General features: G+C 42.3%; 1 protein-coding gene across 4 annotated transcripts in view; it reads left to right on the top strand.

Annotated features, from left to right (window-relative positions):
* The window catches only part of LIFR (LIF receptor subunit alpha), a 122,518-nt gene that overhangs the window by 31,666 nt on the left and 70,607 nt on the right, over window positions 1-20,245 (top strand). For all 4 annotated transcript variants that reach the window (XM_061616701.1, XM_061616711.1, XM_061616720.1 and 1 more), the window contains exon 2: window positions 19,463-19,619. In XM_061616701.1, coding sequence (XP_061472685.1) covers window positions 19,535-19,619 — 85 coding nt within the window. In that variant the 5' untranslated portion in view covers window positions 19,463-19,534. The remainder of the gene's footprint in view (window positions 1-19,462; window positions 19,620-20,245) is intronic.

Raw genomic sequence — 20,245 nt, 5'->3', positions numbered from 1 at the left:
GTTGAGCAATTAACGGAATGAATAATATTAAAGAGAATTTCCCCACACTAGAGTAAAATGAGAAAGTGGCTACAAATGATACAACAACATGAAATCAGTAAATCAGTAAAGCACATTTCCCTCCCCTCCACGCCTCCAAAGAATCCTTGGCCATATAAAAATAATTTCCACAGCAGAAAATCTACTTAAGCTATGCACTACCCATTTGGCTGCCCTGCTGCACGTGGAGACTCTTCCTGGTCAACTGAAGTCTCTGGTTTGCATATCTGTATTATCAGCAGCCAGCCTTGTGAACTGTCACTGTTCAAACAAATATGGTCTGGCTCACATGTAGGTGGAAACTGTGGCAAACCTTGTTTACTCCCCTCTTCCTTCTTCATTTATACGTGAGGAGAGGACCTTTTACAATCATTTTGTGTCCGCCCCCCCCACTATTTTGCTTCAGCGTGATATTTTGGCTTGGCGCTCATTAGTCCCTCTGTTTGTTGCTGCTCTTTTGGAGAAAGCTTTTGTGCCTCTTGAGCCAGAAGTGACTCAAGAACAAAATGTCTCATGGCCCTCTTCGGTTGGACTTCCCATATGGCAAAGGTGGGGAACCTTTTTCAGCCTCCCATGCCCTTGTGAGGAACCTTTCAGGGGCCGCATACCAATAGTGAGTGGGGCCACGTGAAATAGTGGGCACAGCAAATGGAGGTGACACTTTTTGCATAATTGTTTACATTCCAGCCATGCACAAGTTAGAGCTTTAGATATATTTATATGCACACACACACTTGCACACATCCCTCTCTAGCCAAGCAAGAGGCGTTATCACATTTCAAGGACATGTTCCAGCCAGGTGAAAACACTCAAGGAGGGCTTGGCCAGTGGTAGGGAGTATGGTTTGGGAAGAGTCCCAAGGGCCAAATAGAGAGGTCTTGAGGGCCGCATCTGAGCCCCAGGCCTGAGGTTTCCCATCACCGCCATTTGGCTTGTTTTACCAGGATCTGTGGCTATCCAGAATGAAATCAGTCTCTCATATGGGGCAGCCAGTACTTTGTAATGAAAAACTCTTGATTCGCTCCATTTAATGATCTCGAAATCAGCCTTGCAATACCTGTGAAATGCCAAGATGACATTGCCTGGAAAGTTGAAGAGTCCGGTGAAGGAAGACGGCAGAGGTATGCTACGTGTCCTCGGGGTGTTGACAAAAGGCTCCTGTGTGCGCTTTGCCCCATTGCCAAATCCTTGAATTCCTTTCATCTTTGCAACCCGTTTGGTTCCCAAGATAAAACAAGCAGAACTGAATATTGCCCTGCTATCATGGGTACTGGATTGAAATAAGCCAGGCGCTAGGTTTGAGGGCCATCTGCTTTCTTCCCTCCTTCTCCCCCACTGGCCTTAGCAACTGTGTGTTTGCATGGCTGTTGCCCTGCCCTGGGGACCTGAGACAGATTCTCTTATCATTGCTATAATTAGCTCTTATCGATTCTCTGCCAGATACAAATCCTATGATGGATTAGTTTATCTTAACACACAGGAAGCTATGTGGAAGGATAAGGAGAGATAGGTGAGACCAGAAATTGTTAGGTAAAACATTAAACCTTGATTAACTTTGCGTCTCTGTGGCTTCACTGGACCCCTCTTCCCCCACCGGAGTGGACCCTTCCGTGCAAGTGGTTTCCAGCCATGTTAAAAATGCAATGCAAGACATCCAACAAGATACATATTTTTTGAATTCCTGATCTACATTATTAGATGTGAGAATGCTTTTTCTGTAATATTCATGTGAATTTTTAGATCTGTTTTATAATTGTTATATTGTTTTTTGTTTTGTACATGATTCACTTTATTCATTTTATGTACATTGTTTAGACATTTATGGGTCAATTATGTTACTTAAAATGTGGGTTATTGTTGTTCTTATTAGCAACTGTATTGTATGAATATATATATATGAATGTAGAATATATATATATATATATATATATATATATATATATATATATTTGTTAAAATGTAAACAAGTTTGAGATTTTTTGAAATATTAAGTGGTATATAAATTCAGTCAATCAACCAACTTTGGCTGTTTTATTTTCCTGGCTACATTTTGCAGTTTGTGTTGGATGTGAATGGCTTTGGCCAAATCTGTTTCAGTGGCCTTAAGTATATAAGATGAGTGAGAGCTAATTCGTTCCAAAAATGTACCCTTGAATTCTTTTACTGCATAACCAGGGATACATTTATGTTGTGACGGAGGTAAATGGAGTGCTAGTTTTTCTTACATCTGGCTTGCAATATGGTAAGTAAACAAGCCAAATTCCCACACTTCTCATGGGGCCTGATGGCTTGCCCTATTAAATAGGTTTTGAAGTATTAACTTGATTTTTTCCCTTTATCCTTGCTCTAAGGAGCTCGCAGCATCATACATGGTCTTCCTATTTTAAGCATCACTGCAAAGCAGATTGCTGGGGAGGAGGGGCAAATGGGCAAAGTGGTCCAGTCTGTTCAGATGATCGTATCTTGGCTTTAATAAGCAGAGAGATGGATGCCCTCACACATGGTCCCTTTGCACAAGCCACAATAAAACCAGGAAGTCTCTAATTAACCAAAGTTTCCTGGTTAGAAACTATGGTTGGAGATTGCCTGGTGTGATTGCTTTGCACCGTGAAGGGGCTTTGTGGTGGGGGCAAAAAGGCTTGTACAGATATCTTTATTATTATTATTATTATTATTATTATTATATAATATCTTGACTTACTAAGCAGAGTAATGACTATATGAATGCAGTTGATGATTGGCTCAAGGCTGCACACTAAGTTGCACGACCAACAGGGGCATGACCCTGAGTCTCCTTAGTGTTAAGACCATATTAGACGATGCATAGTATGTATGATTACATTGTACTACTTGTGTTCTTATTTGCACATGGGAAGCTTCTCTTTCAATGAGTTTCCCTGAGGGTGAGAACCTATAGCACCAGTACATTAGTGGAATGTTAGTATTTTGTTGCCCGTTGGTCAATTATCTGTATTTCACATGGTTTTATAACTGCCTGGAGTGCCTACCATTTGGAAATCTGTTCAGGAAAGATTTTTTTCTCTGTCTCAAATACTATCCTATTGCAAAAGATGCAGAAATTAAATGGCAAAAATAAGTTTCCTTCCCTTTTTTTTTAACTCTGGGATTTGTTTTGAAATAACACAATCTTTTAATTATAAAAGATAAGAGACATACATTGTTCTCATAACTTGGTGCACAAACCACATTTGATGTAACAGAAGTATAGAAGTAAGGGGCTGACAGCTGTAAGTCAGCAAAGTTTGCTTTTAAGAAAACAAATTTATCTTCTATTTCTGTATCATTGTTACTATCAGCCAAATTGGCAATTTGCTTTGGTTTCCCAGAAATGTGCACTACTTCTGGCATGGACTTGTAATTAGGGGAATTTTTGGAAGCTTTTTACATTGACACTAATAACAGGATGTGCAATATGATACTAGCATCTCCTGAGTGCTTTCCTTTTCCTATTAAAATAATGTATACATACACACATACATGCAATTCTGCATTGTCCTCTTTCATTTTGGAGACCTTTGTGAAAGGGTTTGATAGCATCTCAGATCCTAGCACCTCTATTTTCTTTTCCTCTGTTGGACATTGGCTCAGATCCTTTCAGCAATGTGAGAAATGGTAACCTTTAGGTCTGTCTTTCAGGATCACCCTTTTGTTTACAAATGCAAAATAAAATAAATTCAGAAATATTTAAAGCTGATGAAAAACTATTATAGGGATATGGTAGCATGGCAACTTTTCTCAAATTCAAACTGAAGACACTGAACTGTGTCTTTTCAGAACTTGCCCAGGACAGAAAAGTTAGTGTGTGTGTGTGTACAGAAATCACCAATCGTACCTCCATGGCTGTTGAAATGTTTTTGTCTTCCCCATTTCCCACCCAAGCCAACACTCCTTTTACCCAGACATCTCATTATAAAAAGCAGATGAAAAATTGGCAAACTCAGGAACTATAGCATGGAACAAATCATGAATTTTCCTTGTCATGTATAAATGGCTGTCATTGCTAAACCTATATAGTGTCAAGGATGTTGCTGCCAAGACAAAAATGTGTTTCTGATTTGGATTAAAATTCCAGTTTATTGTCAAGACTAATCATGACAAAAAAAGGGAAGCTCATAAAGTTTTCAACTGTAAAATAAACGGAAAAGCAGTGAAAACACAGGATGATAATGGTCAGTTGTTTTTATAAGAGAATCTGATTATAGCATTTACAAAAGGAGCCACTTAGCACTTAAACCTCTTGTAGTCTCCAGGCACATTTTTAGATGTTTGGCCAAAATCTTATCTATTGGGTGCACAGAGGTACAAAACTGATGTGTAATACATGCACATCAGCCAGGTGCCAGGCATAAAACTACCACAGAGTCCACATAAAATAAAGTTTTATTCAAGAATTTATAACTTCCAACCCATCTACTGTATATTAATCATTTAAGGTGGTTTACAACAATAAAACCACCTCTGTAGCAGGGATGGAGGAGAAATTCTATTCAGTTTTAATTTTAATGTGAACCCACCGAATTCACTTTTTGAAACAATATGCAAATTGAAACGCAGCCATCTCTTGAAATTCACAGTTTGCCAAATTTTGCAATGCAGTTCTCCCACCACCAACAAAAGATTACAAAAATGCATATATTGGCCAAAATAACATTCAAAAATTCATTATACTGGGGAAAACTCCTTGCAAAAATGTGTCTATTTGGAGAATTGTACATTGACTAATTTTCATGACAACTTTGGGGAAAAAAACCTGGAACCTAATGCAGAAATATAGCTAACTGAATTGAACAGATTTGACAGATTTGCCCGTCCCTACAACATAGTACAATATTACATTTCATAAAACTGCAGTTTAAGACAGAATCCGCATAGAAAACAGAATAATTAGAAAGAAAATTTTTAACTACCAAGTAGTATAGTAATAAAGGTCTGCTAGAATAAAAAAGTGTTCACAATCCGGCAAAAAACAGAGAAAGGCTAGTTTTGTCTGCTGGTGCCATCTTAGTACTGGACTCTCCATAAGGTCAGGAGTGGAGTTGCTTCTGAGTTGTCTTTCATCATTCCAGTCCTAAATTCCTGTATTCTTGAATTTGATGTTCATCCAAAAAGGATTTTCTTTATTGTTATGCGTTGTTGGGTACTGGCTTTCTTTTTTTCCCTATTCCTCTTTGACCATATGATTCCCAGCTTTATTGGTACTTCATGATCTACCTATACAGAGGTATAGGGTGGTGGCCGGGGGGGGGGGCGCAGGACTGGATCTGGTTTGCAGGCCAGATCTTTCCTCCCCCCACTCTCCTGCAGGCCGCTCACCTATCAATCAACAGATGTCAAGTGACAACTTGAAAGGGACTTAGCTTGGAAAATCTGTTTATTATTTATTTATTGCATTTATATCCTACCTTTTCTCTGAGGAGCTTGTGGAAGTAAAGCAATTAGGATGTAGAGGATTCTGGCTATCTGAAAATGCTGGTTCTGCCTGTGTCTGGAAAGTGTAAAAAAACTGCTGAGCATGGAAAAACAACTGATAGACCAGATGGCTGAGCAAACATGCCTTTGTGCTTTCTTGTATGCCCTTGAAGCGACAGTATAACCAGCTTCAAAGTGTTACAACTCTAGTTAGCAAGTACTTCCGTAGCAACATGGCCTGGTATTCCCTAACAACCTGTCCTAGCAATTTATAGATAATCAGAATGCTTTGAATTAAAAGATTTTCATGTGTATTACACATGCTCGAAATATGAGAGTTTCATCTGCTAAAGTCTTTGTTCTTTGAAAAATTATAAAGGCCTCTGCCATTTTGTAGAGAGTCAGTTGCAGTTTTCTTCTTAGCTCTCCATCTCTGCATGCTTAGAATAAACTTGGAATCTGCTTCAGGTCAAATTTGACTCCAAGTGAATTCCTCCACAAGCTCAAGGTGGTGTACATGGTTCTCCCCCTTCTCACTTAACCCCCACGATAGCCCTGTGAGGGAGGTTAGGCTGAGAGGCAGTGACTGGCCCAAGGTCAACCAGTGAGCTTCATGGCCGAGTGGGGATTTGAAACCTAGTCTCCTCAGTCCCAGTCCATTACTCTGACCACTACACCACACTGGCTGTCCAATACAATCCATTAGCAAATGACTTGAAAGTGATGGCAGCCACATCTTTATCTGCCTCACACCTGATGTTGTATATCATGTCAGGGTAGGGGCAGGTGTGCATGGTTTGGGAGAAATGGCCTTGTAGGCCAAATTAAGACGCACACTGTACCTAATGAAGCCCGCAGGCTGGAGGTTTTCCACTCCTGCCATGGGGTGAAGAGTCTCAACTTGGTGGCACATGCATTGCATGTAAAAAGTTCAATCCCAAGCATCCAGGTAGGTCTGGGAGAGACTCTGGAAAGCTGCTGTTGGCCTGTGCAATAGACAATACTGAAACAGATGGACTAGGCATCTGATGCTCTGTAATGTAGCATCTCATGTTCCTTTGCTTTGTTTATTGGAGAAACTGTTTTCATGGCCATAGTTGTGGTGTTTCCAGGAATCTGAGGCATTCTTGGCAAGCAAATCTTTATGAGCCCCAGACCTTTCACTACTCAGTTACCTCTGTTTTCAACCTCAGTCTAATCGAGGCTCCTGCCAGTTCCACCAGGAAATGCTGCAATAGTTCATCTGCAATGGGTTGTAGCTCCCTGGCACCCATTTTTGCAAACCGGATCTACTTGGCTGCCCTTCGCTGATCTGCTTGGCAAAAGGAAGGAAGGTGGTGATTTTTCCAGGCATGTAATTTTAAGATGGACACACACCAGCTTCTTTCTGACACACACCAGCTTCTCTCTCTCCCCCTCTCTCTCCCTCTCTCTCTCTCTCGGCTTCCCCACAAGTCTTCTGACTTATTTGGCACATGTAGATAGCCGGTTTTGATGATGGGTTAGACAACAGGTGCGCCACTAACAGAGAAGTTCTGCAAGCAGAGTTGTTCATGTACAATGAGACTGAGCGCCTTCTTCCCCAAAAAGTGAATTTGTCCCATGCCCTCTTAAAAGCTCTGCTTCCAACACAATCTTACATAACTATTATTGTATGAAACTCCCTAATTCCCTGCCTGTGTAATGCACTGTTTTTAGTAATCCCAAACAGATATTTTATTTATTTATTTTTATTTTATTTAATTTAATTTATATACTGCCCTAAGCCCGAAGGCTCTGTGGGCGGTGTACATAAAAGGTAAAAGCAAGCATAATATATAAATACAATAAATACAATAACTCAAGAAACAAAAACACACAAACAATACAAAAACCAAACAACATCCAGAATACAACATAGTAATAAAATACTGTAAAAATACACTTTAAAATGCCTGGGAGTATAAAAAGGTTTTCACCTGGCGCCGAAAAGATAGCAGCGTTGGCGCCAGGCGCACCTCATCGGAGAGACCATTCCACAGTTCGGGAGCCACAACCAAAAAGGCCCTATTTCTAGTCACCATCCTCCGAGCTTCTTGATGGGATGGTACTCGGAGGAGGGCCTTAGATGTTGAGCGCAGTGTACGGGTAGTTTCATATTGGGAGAGGCGCTCCACCAGGTATTGCGGTCCCATGCCGTGTAAGGCTTTATAGGTCAAAACCAGCACTTTGAATTTAGCCCGGAAACAAATAGGAAGCCAGTGCAGACGGGCCAAAACAGGTGTTATATGAGCGGACCTTCTGGTCCGCGTCAACAATCTGGCCGCTGCATTCTGGACTAACTGTAGTTTCCGAACTATCTTCAAGGGCAGGCCAACGTAGAGCGCATTGCAGTAGTCCGATCTAGAAGTTACCAGAGCATGAACGACTGAGGCGAGGTCGTCACTGTAGCAAGGATACATCAAAAACATAAACCTTGTTGTCCACTCCAGTAAAGTTTCGAAAAGACTTGGCAAAAGCTAGAGATGCCAGTAAAAAGCCATTAACCCTGGAGCCCTATAGGAGCTTTGGAGTGTTTGTCATGGTCCCCTGAAAGCAGAGGTAAGCATTTCAAGCCCATAATTTTTCAGCTTTGATTTTAAACCTGAGCCAAGGAAGAATGTCTGCTTAAGCCCAACTGGATCCCCCAACTTCCTTCTCCCCCTTTAAACTTTACTTCCTGGCCAGGTTGGAGGTGTTAGAAAAGACAATATTTCAGCATTCTCCCTGAGTCCCTCTCTGGTGCCAGGAATAAAGCCTCCCAGTGGTTTTGGGGAAACCGTTTTCCAAGGTCTGTTGTAATGGCAGTAGCTCTTGGGGGAATGACATAGGCTACTGCAGCCGTTCATCATGCTGCAGTACTACACAACGTACCAGAATCTATACAGGTGAGGGAGAGACTTTCCTTTTTCCATTTTTCTGTGGCTGCCACAAGCCGTAAGTGGTGATTAGAGGGAAGAGAGGAAGGGGTTAAGTAGATCTAGCTTTCATGAAGGGGGTTGAATTTGACTTTGGTTTGGAAATACTCTCTGATTTGGGGGAAAGTGGCTCAGCCTTATTTGGTTTATTTCTGAGCCAAAGTGAGTCACAGGGATGGATTTCCATTTATTACAAAATCCATCCTCACCAACCCATTTCTCTGTATTTTTTATTGTATATGTGTTGGTGGCACTGGCTGCTTATCATCCGTTCATCATTTTCAAGTCTATCTCCTTGCTAGCCTTCAAAAGCTTTTATGAGTCAGAGCTGAGTGAGAAAATTCCTACGTATCTTCAGTTGACGCCTTGTCACCACGGGCTGTGCTTGCGCAGGATCGCTCATGATGATTATTGTGTTTGTCAGTGTTGAGCTGAGTGGTAATGTTGCGATGATAGCAGCGCAGTATGCTCATTCGGATTTGCATATTTGTATAGCTATTTGTCCTGACCAATTCCAAGGGCTTAGTAAAGGCTTTAAGCAATGGCTGTATTCAGTCCCTAATTCCATGGAACAAGACACACAGACATTTTGAGAAACAGAGGCTTTTTTGGGGGGGGAGGGGCAAAGGGCAGATTATTTTTAAAAATCAAACTTCCCTGTTTTATGCAGGTAGAACGGTGTGTGTTATTGTGCACCCCAGGATTCTTGGTGCAGGTGTCCCCCATTTTATTCCTACAACAACCCTGTGAGGTAGTTTAATTGGGGAACGATCAAGCAGTGAGCGTCATGGTTTAGCAGGGATTTGAACCCTAGTCTCAACAGTCCTTGTTCAATTTATCATAGATTCTCTAAAGAGTCTATGATAAAAGTTGAGGAGCCATGTCTGCTGATATTTCAGAAGCCATAGCTGATAGGGTTTCCAACAGTTTACAGGCTTGGAGCTTTAGTGATCTACAGTACATAGCCCTCTGCCTCTGGACTAGGCTCAAAAGCCCAAAGAAGATGTAACAATTCCTGATCGGTGAACTATCTTTAGTTATAATAGGAGCAACTGGTGGTTGTCTGTCCTCTCATGTGGGTGTTCCTCTACTACGGTGTTGTTGCTAAGGGTCAAATTATATTGGGGACCATTGTTTTCACTAACCATGGCTGGCACCAAACCACACCAGTGCAAACCAAAGTTTGATGGAACATAGGAAGCTGCCTAATACTGAATCAGACCCACTGGTCCATCTAGTTCTGTGATGAGTTTCCGCCGAGCCTTGAAGACCTGGCTCTTTAGGCAGGCTTTTGGGGTGGGCTAGGTTTTACTATTATTGCTTCAGATTTTTAATGTTTAATGTATTTGTACGTTTTATTTTGTACGTCGCCCAGAGTGGTTGGACAACCAGCCAGATGGGCGACTAATAAATTCAATAATAAATAAATAAATAAAAATATTGTCTGCACTGACTGGCAGCGGCTCTCCAGGATTTCAGGCAGGAGTCTCTCCCTGGAGATGCCGGGGATTGTACCTGGGATCTTCTGCATGCAAGGCAGATGCTCTACCACTGAGCTACGGCCCTTTCAAATGCAAGTTTTGCCTATGATTGTTTGGACTCCAGCTATGGCTATCAAATACTGGTGTTGGCATCATCCTAATGAGGATGGTTTAGCTTGGAGATTGAAAGGGACAATGGGAAAGACCGTAGGATGGGAGCAAGAGTGGCAAAAAGGGCATGAGCCAAAGGAGAGAATGTGTAGTCCAGGCCTTGGCTATAGCCACAGCTGCGGTTTGGTTCCCGTCAGTTCTCTGTCCAGACGAGTGCGACAATGGGGATTTAGATCTCTGCCTTGCACTTCAGAGTGATGGGGGAACAGTGTGTGATTGCACTCAGGTCCTGCTTGCGGGCTTCCCACAGGCATCTGGATGGCCATTGCGAGAAGGTGCTGGGTAGAAGGGCCATTGGCCTGATCCAACAGGGCTCTTCTTATATTCTGATTATGGGGTGGGCCTGCCCACTTGGCCCCACCTTCTCTTGCTTTAGCCTTGCCCCCTCATTGACATGCATCCCACGTAGCCATTGTTGGCCAATAGTAAATGTGATACTTGGGCCAAGGAAATTTAGCCACCCCTAGTTTAGTGGGTATAAAACGTCTGTTAAGTTAATGGCAAAGTGAAGCAGTCTTTTCTGACTGCTGATCACATTGCCTCGCTTGTGATTAAGCTTACATTTGTCACACTGCTGTCAAGCTGTGCTTGTGGTAAAAAGCAGCCTCCCTGGGTCCAATGCTAAGGTTTTGTGTAGGCAAGCACTTAGAAAAAATAAATAGCAACATGAGTTCATGATTTGTTTGAATCATTTTGTTTCTTTTTCCAGCCGACCTTGTTCAAACATGCCGTACTGAGGCCAAATATATATTCAGATACTTATATTCAAAGTCTACCGGTTCCAGGGTGTCACAACACACACCTGATGAGTTAACTCACCCTTGCCTCATTTTGCCTGTGCTTCAGCGAATAGCAAAATACGTTGCTTGAAGGATCGTGTATTGTAATTGCATACAATTAGTTGGCAGGGGGTGGGGAATAAAAAATATGGTTTTATAGGGGCCTTTCCCCTTGGACGTAAACATTAAAAAAGTACATGATGTAACTTTTGAAGCACCTGTGCTACTCACGTTCCCAGCTTGCTCTCTACGAAGAGTAAACTCCATCTACTGAAAGCAAATCCACGGCCAAAGGGCTCAGTAAACAGATCTAGAGAACCCCACATGTCAGGTGCTTAAAATTTTGGCCTTGGCTTTTGAAAATGTCATTAGCATGTATCCATTCCTGATAACTAATCAGCTGTGCTGTTTCCATGCTATGTGTATGTGTGTGTCGGATAAGTATCAGTAGCTTTCAGCCAGGAAAGCAGCTGAGCTGCAAACTGCATGTGGCCTTCCTTTTGCACAGTGCCTCCTCCTCCTTCTCTCTCCATCACAGCTGCATCATCCCAGGTTCGTGCTTTGGTTAACCCCCGCCCCACTCTAGTGAATTAGAAGAGGCTGCTGGGTAGGGATGGACAGATGTGTTCATTGCCGTTTCTCTCCATTTCTTATGTTCCCAATCTTCACATTTCCACATCAGTTTGAGAAGGTTTTTAAAAAAAGGCCTCGTGAAAATGACTGCATCAGCATTTTAGTGCAAATGTCTCCAAATATGCACATTTTTGTGTGCAATTTTGTCTAACATACACACGTTTGCAAAGCAATTCCCCCTCATATAAAGCACTTTCACTTTGTGCACACTTTGCCCCAATGTATGCATTTCTGTATATGTTGCTTAGCTGGAGAGCGGCATTGCAAAAGTTGGAGGACTGCATATGCTGAAGCTTAGCTGCGTCCTGTTCCGTGCATTCTTTTGGAAAGTGTGAATTAGGTAGGCTCACCTTTAAATGCGAACTGAATGGGATTTCTCCCCCACCTGGACTACTGGGATAGGCCTTTGCCAAGGAAGTAGTTGTAACATAATTCTGTGGCAACTCAATCTTTCCCCTCCTCGCTCATCTGGCTTTAGAAAGACTGCTGTAAGGTAAGGTGACGGAGTGGGTGCATTTCTTCCAGCTTTCAGGATGTCCTTTATGATGTGGTGCGTTTATTGGCCTATTTGTGGAGCAGCTGATGCCTAGCTCTGGCCATAGCTCAGTGGTGGAACACATGCTTTGCAAAATGTCTGAGGTTAAACCCCTGGCATCTCTAGTTTAAAAATCTTCCATTTCAGGGCTTGGAAGGGCTTTTGACTTCAAGGCTTGGGAGAGCATCCACCAGTCATAAGAACATAAGGGCCTGCTGGATCAGGCCAGTGGCCTGTCTAGTCCAGCATCCTGTTCTACAGTGGCCAGCCAGTTGCCCACGGGAAACTCACAAGCAGGGCCTGAGTCCAAAGAGCACCCTCTCCTCCTGTGGTTTCCAGCAACTGGTATTCAGAACCATACTGCCTCCACTTATTGAGGCAGAGTATATCCATCGTGGCTATCAGCCATGATACCCTTTTCCTCCATGAATTTGACTAATCCTCTTTTAAATCAATCTAAGTTGGTGGCCATGACTGGCTTCCTCTTCTGGGAGTTAGAATATGTAATATTATGCTAGCTGGGCCAATAGTTCAACTTGATGTGGCAGATTCAAATGTCTTGACAGATGTTGAAAGAATGCAGATGGTTCCATGTTCATCCCCAACATTTCCAGGTAGAATGGCTGAGAAAAATGTCTGCCTAGTACTATTAGCAGAAACCAATAATGATTTGAAACGAATGCTGATGAAAGTTAAAGAGGAAAACACAAAAGCAGGACTACAGCTGAACTTAAAAAAGTAATGACAACAGATTTATGTAATTTTACAGATGACAATGAGGACATTGAACTTGTCAAGGATTATCAATACCTTGGCACAGTCATTAACCAAAATGGAGAAAATAGTCAAGAAATCAGAAGGCTAGGACTGGGGAGGGCAGCTATGAGAGAACTAGAAAAGGTCCTCAAATGCAAAGATGTATCACTGAACACTAAAGTCAGGATCATTCAGACCGTGGTATTCCCGATCTCTAGTATGGATGTGAAAGTTGGACAGTGAAAAAAGGGGATAAGAGAAAAATCAACTCATTTGAAATGTGGTGTTGGAGGAGAGCTTTGCGGATACCATGGACTGCGAAAAAGACAAATAATTGGGTGTTATTAATTAAATAAATTAAACCAGAACTATCACTAGAAGCTAAAATGATGAAACTGAGGTTATCCTACTTTGGACACATCATGAGAAGACATGATTCACTAGAAAAGACCATAATGCTGGGAAAAACAGAAGGGAGTAGAAAAAAAGGAAGGCCAAACAAGAGATGGATTGATTCCATAAAGGAAGCCACAGACCTGAACTTACAAGCTCTGAACAGGGTGGTTCATGACAGATGCTATTGGAGGTCGCTGATTCATAGGGTTGCCATAAGTCGCAGTCAACTTGGAGGCACATAACAACAATGGGTTGAAGAGCTGCTGCCCATTTGGAGAAGTCACATTACATAGCTGGAGCACTATATAATGGTATGTTGCAGCTCAATATGCCACCTTTGGTTGTGTGATCTGGCATAATTCAGTTAGTATTGTGGCAGACCTGGATCTAGGAGGCCTGGGTTCAAATGGCTTTGCATAGGTGATATGCTCTGTTTCAGTCTGTACTGTCCATCTGAAGAATGACATTGATGATGATCTACCTCACAGGGCTACTTTGAGGGTGACTTAAAGCCTCAAAGCCTAAACCTTGTGTAGAAAATAAAGTTTCTTAAAACATTGATGCAAATATCCACCAGATTAAATTGATGGCCAGTTTACAAAATATTAAATCCCTGTTCCTCTATCCAAGAGCACAATTATGTGCATTGTGGTTCTGGCACTGCACATATTGGGTGGGTGGGTGAAAATTTGTACCTGATTAGGAATTTGTACCTGATGAGGAAAAATAGGGGTGAATAATTTTTTGCGGGCAAACTTCTTGCTGAGTGAGGCTGGAGAGGCACCAATTTTATCTAAGCAAAAATACATTATGATCTTGAATCCAGTTGCGTTTGTGCACCTAATTGTGTTTAAAGTGATAATCCAGTCTTCCATTAATACAGAGTAATTTAGGAAGAATTCTGCCAGATCATGCCAAGGATCTCCCTGGTCCAGCATCCCGTTTTTAACTAACTTAATGCAAATCTGATACGCTGCAAGTTTATGCACAGTACATATATCCAGCAGACTTTGAATATGGAGTTTATTTGAAGTTTCTAAAGTTGGTCAAAATTATGGTTGGGGATTGAATTCCTGCAATTTATAATTGGATATCTGAATGCTTATAATAATAATAATAATAAAATTTAATTTATGTGTCGCCTATCTGGCCGATGGCCACTCTAGGCGACGTACATGTAAACAGTTAAAACACAATGTGATAAAATACATTAATACAATATATAAACAATACAGCAGCAACAACAATATTAGTGCAGGGTAAGAGGCATTTCAGTCATAAAAGTTAACCCTCCCCGGAAATCCCAAAGGCCTGTTGAAAGAGCCAGGTCTTTAAGGCTTTACGAAATACATTTAGGGAAGAGGCGTGCCGTAGATCTTGTGGGAGGGAGTTCCAAAGGGTGGGGGCCGCCACTGAGAATGCCCTCTCTCTAGTTCCCGCCAATCTAGCTGTTTTTGTCAGCGGGATTGAGAGAAGGCCCTGTGTGGCTGATCTTGTCGGGCAGCATAATTGGTGGCGTTGAAGGCGCTCCTTTAGATAAACTGGGCCGAGACCGTATAGGGATTTAAAGGTTAATACCAACACCTTGAATTAGGCCTGGAAGACAACTGGAAGCCAGTGTAGATCGAACAACACTGGTGTGATGTGATCCCGGCGGCGACTATTCGTAAGTAGTCGAGCCGCCGCGTTTTGTATAAGTTGTAGTTTCCGGACCGTTTTCAAGGGTAACCCCACGTAGAGCGCATTACAGTAATCTAATCGAGAGGTGACCAGGGCGTCTACTACCAGTGGGAGCTGATGAACAGGAAGGTAGGGTTGCAGCCTTCGTACGAGGTGTAGTTGATACCAGGCTGCCCGGCTCACTGCCGAAATCTGAGCCTCCATGGACAGCCTGGAATCAAGCACAACCCCAAGGCTGCGGACCTGGTCCTTCAGGGGTAGACTCACCCCATTGAACTTCAGGTCAATGCCAGACTTCTGCAGTTGTATATAATTGTATATAATTAAAAATACTGATAACAAGGTGTTTCTTGCCTAGAGGAAGGCAATGGTAAACCACCTCTGAATACCGCTTACCACGAAAACCCTATTCATAGGGTCGCCATAAGTCGGAATCGACTTGAAGGCAGTACATTTTACACTTCTTGCCTAGGACAAAATACTTCCTAGCACTTTTCCGGTTAGAAAGAAGGGTGTTGTCTTATGAGGAAGGACAAGAGGGACAGCTCACCAGAGCTTCTTGCTTTTGGAAAATTTACAGGGAACATTTGGTTAAATGGATGTGGCCAAATGGGGTAATTTGAGTCAGGCTGCCAAATAATTGAATTTTATGAAGCCATGATTCTTTAAAAATAGCATGGTATTCCTCTGCTCAGATGACTCTCTTGAAAGCCAAAGGTTGATTCAACTAATTGAAAAGAAATGTTTTGCTCCAGAAGAGCCAACCGTAGTGCACTTGCTTTGCTGGCAAAGGTGTAAAAGAAAACATATACTCTGCTCATAGAAATTTGAAAGACGCTGTAGTGTACTCTTAGAAATGATGGCCAAAACAGATGTGAAGTGGGAAGTGCTTGATGGGATCTCCTGATGCATTTTGTTTTATTTTTTAAACTGCCAGAAAGTGTGTAGGGAGAAAATTTGGACAGAGACAGCTGTGCAAGAGTGGATGTTTAACCTTCCTCTCGCATAATTTTCTCAATTTGAAACTTTTCCCAAAGTTATGTTATGTCTGTCTTCCTTCCTGCCCCCCCCCCCGGAGTAAATAGCAATTCTAGTAGGTGGAGCATGAAGAATTTGTCTGGGGGAACTCCTCTTCTTGTTGGGTTGCTGCCCCAGTCTGATCTTAGCTTTCTCCCCCCTCCAACCACTGTGCCCCTGCGGAAGGGCCGTTGCTCATTAGTCGAGCCTCTGCTTTTCAAACAGAGCGTACCAGGTTCAATATCCAGCATCTTCAGATAGGCCTGGGAGAGACTCCCTGCCCAAAACCCTGGAGAGAAGATGCCAGTCAGTGTACACAGTCCTGAGCTGGTAAGACGAATGGTCTGAGTTTGAGTAGGGCATGTTCCCATGTTCAGTGTGTGTTAGATGGGACCCAGCCTCAGGCAGTCTTGAAATGTGGGAGAGGGCTGACTCCCCCTACCTCCTTTTGACCCTTGTTTCAAAGTATAGTCCAGTTAAAATGAAAAATAAATAAACAAAATGGAGCCATTTTTAGGTCCTGGAGCCGTTTGCCACTCTGTGCATCTGCTGCTTGTAATGGAGGATTTGACTCTAGTCTTGGCTGCTGTGTTTCCTTAGGATGCTGCAGTCAGGATAGACTATCCGGTGCTTGCTGGCTTGCTTGATTTATTTATTTAATGAGAGCCAGTGTGGTGTAGTGGTTAAGGTGTTAGATTATGACCTGGCAGACCAGGGTTCGAATCCCCACACAGCCATGATTGAAGTGCACTGGGGCCAGTCACTGCCTCTCTGCCTCATGAAAACCTTATTCATAGGGTCACCATAAGTTGGAATTGACTTGAAGGCAGTACAGTGACATTTTTTACTGCTCTATATTTCAAGAAGTCTCAAAGCGGTTTACATCTTAACAAATATATATATAATATAAAAATAAAAATTCCACATTCAATGCAACTGCTACTATTACTGCTAAAATCCCACTTTTTAAGTAACATAAGCAATAAATCTCTAAGCAGTGTAGAGAAGTAAAATAAACAAAAGCAAATCATACACAAAACAAATATACACAGCAACTGAATACAACATGATTACAGTATATATCTAAAAAGAACCACGTAACTATTAATAAAAAGCATATTCTCACGTAGTAATGCAAATCAGGAATTCAAGAACCATACTGCCATACCCATTCATTCCACAGTCACACTCACCTTGTGCCCATCCCATCACTCCATCCACGCAATACTCACTTCAGCAAAATACTCAAAACATTCAACAGCAGTAATCGTGTACAAACTCAACAGGTGGAAAGCCAATCATTTCCCCATCTCTCACCTGGGGCAAGATGAAACCCTCTCTCCATCTCTCACCTAGTGAGATTACACCCTGGATACAGTTGGACCAATTGTCTGAATCAGTATAAAGCATCTTCCTACATTGGATGAAAGGGTTATCGCTCCTGCCTTGCATTCAGCAGGTCCCAAGTTCAGTCCTTGGCATCTTCAGTTAGAAGCCTGGCTGGGAAGGTTTGAAGTTGGTTTAGAATCCTGGCTTGGTTTGATCCTGTTAATTGCTGTTTCCTGATTTGGGTGGTGGTTTGAAGGCTTCCTAGGTTAATTGTGGCACATTGAGGTGAGAGACGGGAAAAAGCGGAGTGAGGATGGGGCATGTGTGAGCGCAAGACTTGTGCATATGTTCCCTTGTTAAGCCAAGATATGTACATCTGAACCAGACCAGTGAGTATTTGATAAGAAGGTTTGGACAAGAGCCGTGCCTGAGAGACCAGAGAGATGTTGCCAGTCTAAGTAGATAGGACGATGCTTATGGACCAATGCTCTGACAATATAATGTGTCTTCTTATATTCCTGTGAACATTTTTTTTCCTCCGCAGCAAAATGGCCTAAGGAGAAGCTAGCTAATCACTGAGAGAGTTGGGATTTAAGTTATGTGGCTTAATCACTGTGAGAAAAATGTATGTGTGTGTCTGCATTTTACTAGAATGTGATCAGAAGATTGGAGGACTTCGTCATAGACCCATGGTGCCACATAACATCTCTTAAAATTGAAATTTCCAGTAGTTTAACTATGATATACCAAGAACAGTAATTCTTGATACTATTGTATTGTGTGTGTGTGTGTGTGAACGCCCTTTTTACCTTCCTATTTTTTTTAAAAAAAATTATTTCATAATAAAAAGCCATGTTAAATAGTTGCATGGATGACAAAGTATAATCGTTCTGCATGGTCAGACATTCAACATAGCAGTTTTCTCAGAGGAAGAACTTTAAAAGCATCTTTAAGTTTCCATTATAATGTTTGAGGAGCATGAGAGGGACTTGTTTGCAATTGCATATGCTCCTTCTGGTTCAGGGGTTACCAGCGTGGCACCTGTTGGCACACATGTGCCCACAGAGGTTTTCCCAGGTGCCCACAGGGCCTCCTTCCTCTGCGGAAATTAGCATTTGAAATGAGCATTCTCTTGTAGCCAGCTCAATAGGTTGTAGTATGTCCTTGGTTGCAGTTTGGTGCCCACCACAGTTCTTTCAGTTTGCAAACTTGCTCACAGACCACAAAAGGTTGGCAACTCCTGTTCTGGTTCATCTCCATGAGAGAGGTTTGACACATATCTCTTTTGTCTCCCCTCTTTCTTGCTGGCCTTGTGGCCACTCTCTCTAATACAGTGCTGGGGATCCTTTTTCAGACTGAGGGCTGTACTGCCTTCCGGGCAACCATCTAGGGACTGCATGCTAAGTGGTGGGTGGTGCCAGATGCAACAGCGAGCAGAGCAATAAATGTGACTTTTACCTTTGTACAGTAGCCTAGTTTGTGTGAGTACACACACCCTCCTTCATCCGTGTAGACAAGAAGCATTATCAGAATTCAAGTATGTATTCCAAGCAGATCAAAAAAGGAGGTTGCAAAGTAGGGCCAGAGAGGGGATGTGGCTGGGGAAGGATGCACGCAGCCTGGGGAGAGTTCCATGGGCCACATAGAGAGGCCTGGAGGGCTGCATTTGGCCCCTCCTCTAATAATAAATCAACTCCTTCAGTTTCATATCTCTTCAGTATTATTACTAACTGTTTGAACCATATGTGCAGTTCAACAGCATTTTAGTCTTGTAGCCAAATATATGCCCGCTTCAATCTTCTGCTTTTAATAGGAAGCTCCTTATGATAATGTCAGGCATTAGAGTTGGGTCTTCTGATTTTTGTTCAGGATTCGTGTGTGTGTGTGTTTACTGAAAACTAACAGACATCACACAAAAATTAAATTAAAAAGCATTATGAACATGTTTGCAAAAAAAATCTTTTCAAATGATCTCTAGCACAAGACACAGCATCACCCTGTACCAAATTAGTACTGATTTTCTTTGCCACTGCTGCAGAAACAAATACTGGGTTGGCAGTAAGGAACATATTTTGTCCAGCCTGTGAAGGCTCCCAAAGGCCCCAGCCAGAAATAAGCTCCTTGGGGCTACAGTACATGCTGTGTAACATTTCTCTACAGCCTACTGTTCACAAGTGCACGAGCATTGTGATCTGTTGATGTTGTATATCTTCCAAGAATATAAACTGGTGATATTGTGTGAAACTCTACAATTAATCCTTCCCTTTTTCTAATGATTAGAGCCTGGCTGTGTGAAGAATGATGCTCTTTCCCGCTTGAGGTGACCAGTTCTCCATAGTGAATTGTAAAAGAATGTGGATTAACCGAGTCCCCTGCTGTCTACTGGCAGTAGTGCACCTGTGTATCTTGAACGAATTGGCCCACAGTCAGGAAACAGGTAGGTACAATTTGATATCCCTTGATGTTTGTCTGCTGTTGTGCTTTCCATGCATGTTCTCTGTCTCACTACATTTTATCCATGCACTGCAATGCAGCATTTAATGCATTTTGTTATGCATTCACTGTTTACATTAGGGCAGCCTTTCCCAACTAGTGGGCCACCAGATGTTGTTGGACCACAGTTCCCATCTTTCCTGACCATTGGCAATGCTGGTTGAGGCTGATGGGTTGTGGTCCAACAACATCTGGAGGTACACTGGTTGGGAAAGGCTGCATTAGGGCAAGCTGCCTTAAGCATGTGGAGAGCAGGAGTAGAAATTTAATAAGACAACATATATTAATCTGTTCTTTGCCATTCATGAGGCTGCATTGTGTCCCACAATTGTTCTACACAAGTCCTAAGAGTGGTGTTTGCAATTCTGAGGAAATCTTGGTTTTTATTTCTTTTTTCTTTTTTTAAAGTCAAGGCTCTAGACGTTAAGACTGTAAAGATGATTTTGAAAAGAGGGTGAACCTCTTCTGAATTTTGATGGGGTATGTATGGGGGGAGAAGGTGGTTGAAAGGCTTTTGGCAGGGTATGGTTGACACAGTGTAATCTTGATAGCTCTTTGATCTTTAACACT

This window comes from Rhineura floridana, chromosome 1 (assembly GCF_030035675.1).
Source record: "Rhineura floridana isolate rRhiFlo1 chromosome 1, rRhiFlo1.hap2, whole genome shotgun sequence".
NCBI lineage: Eukaryota > Metazoa > Chordata > Lepidosauria > Squamata > Rhineuridae > Rhineura > Rhineura floridana.
Note: the sequence above shows the minus strand (reverse complement) of the source record. Positions and strands in the feature narration are given on the sequence as shown.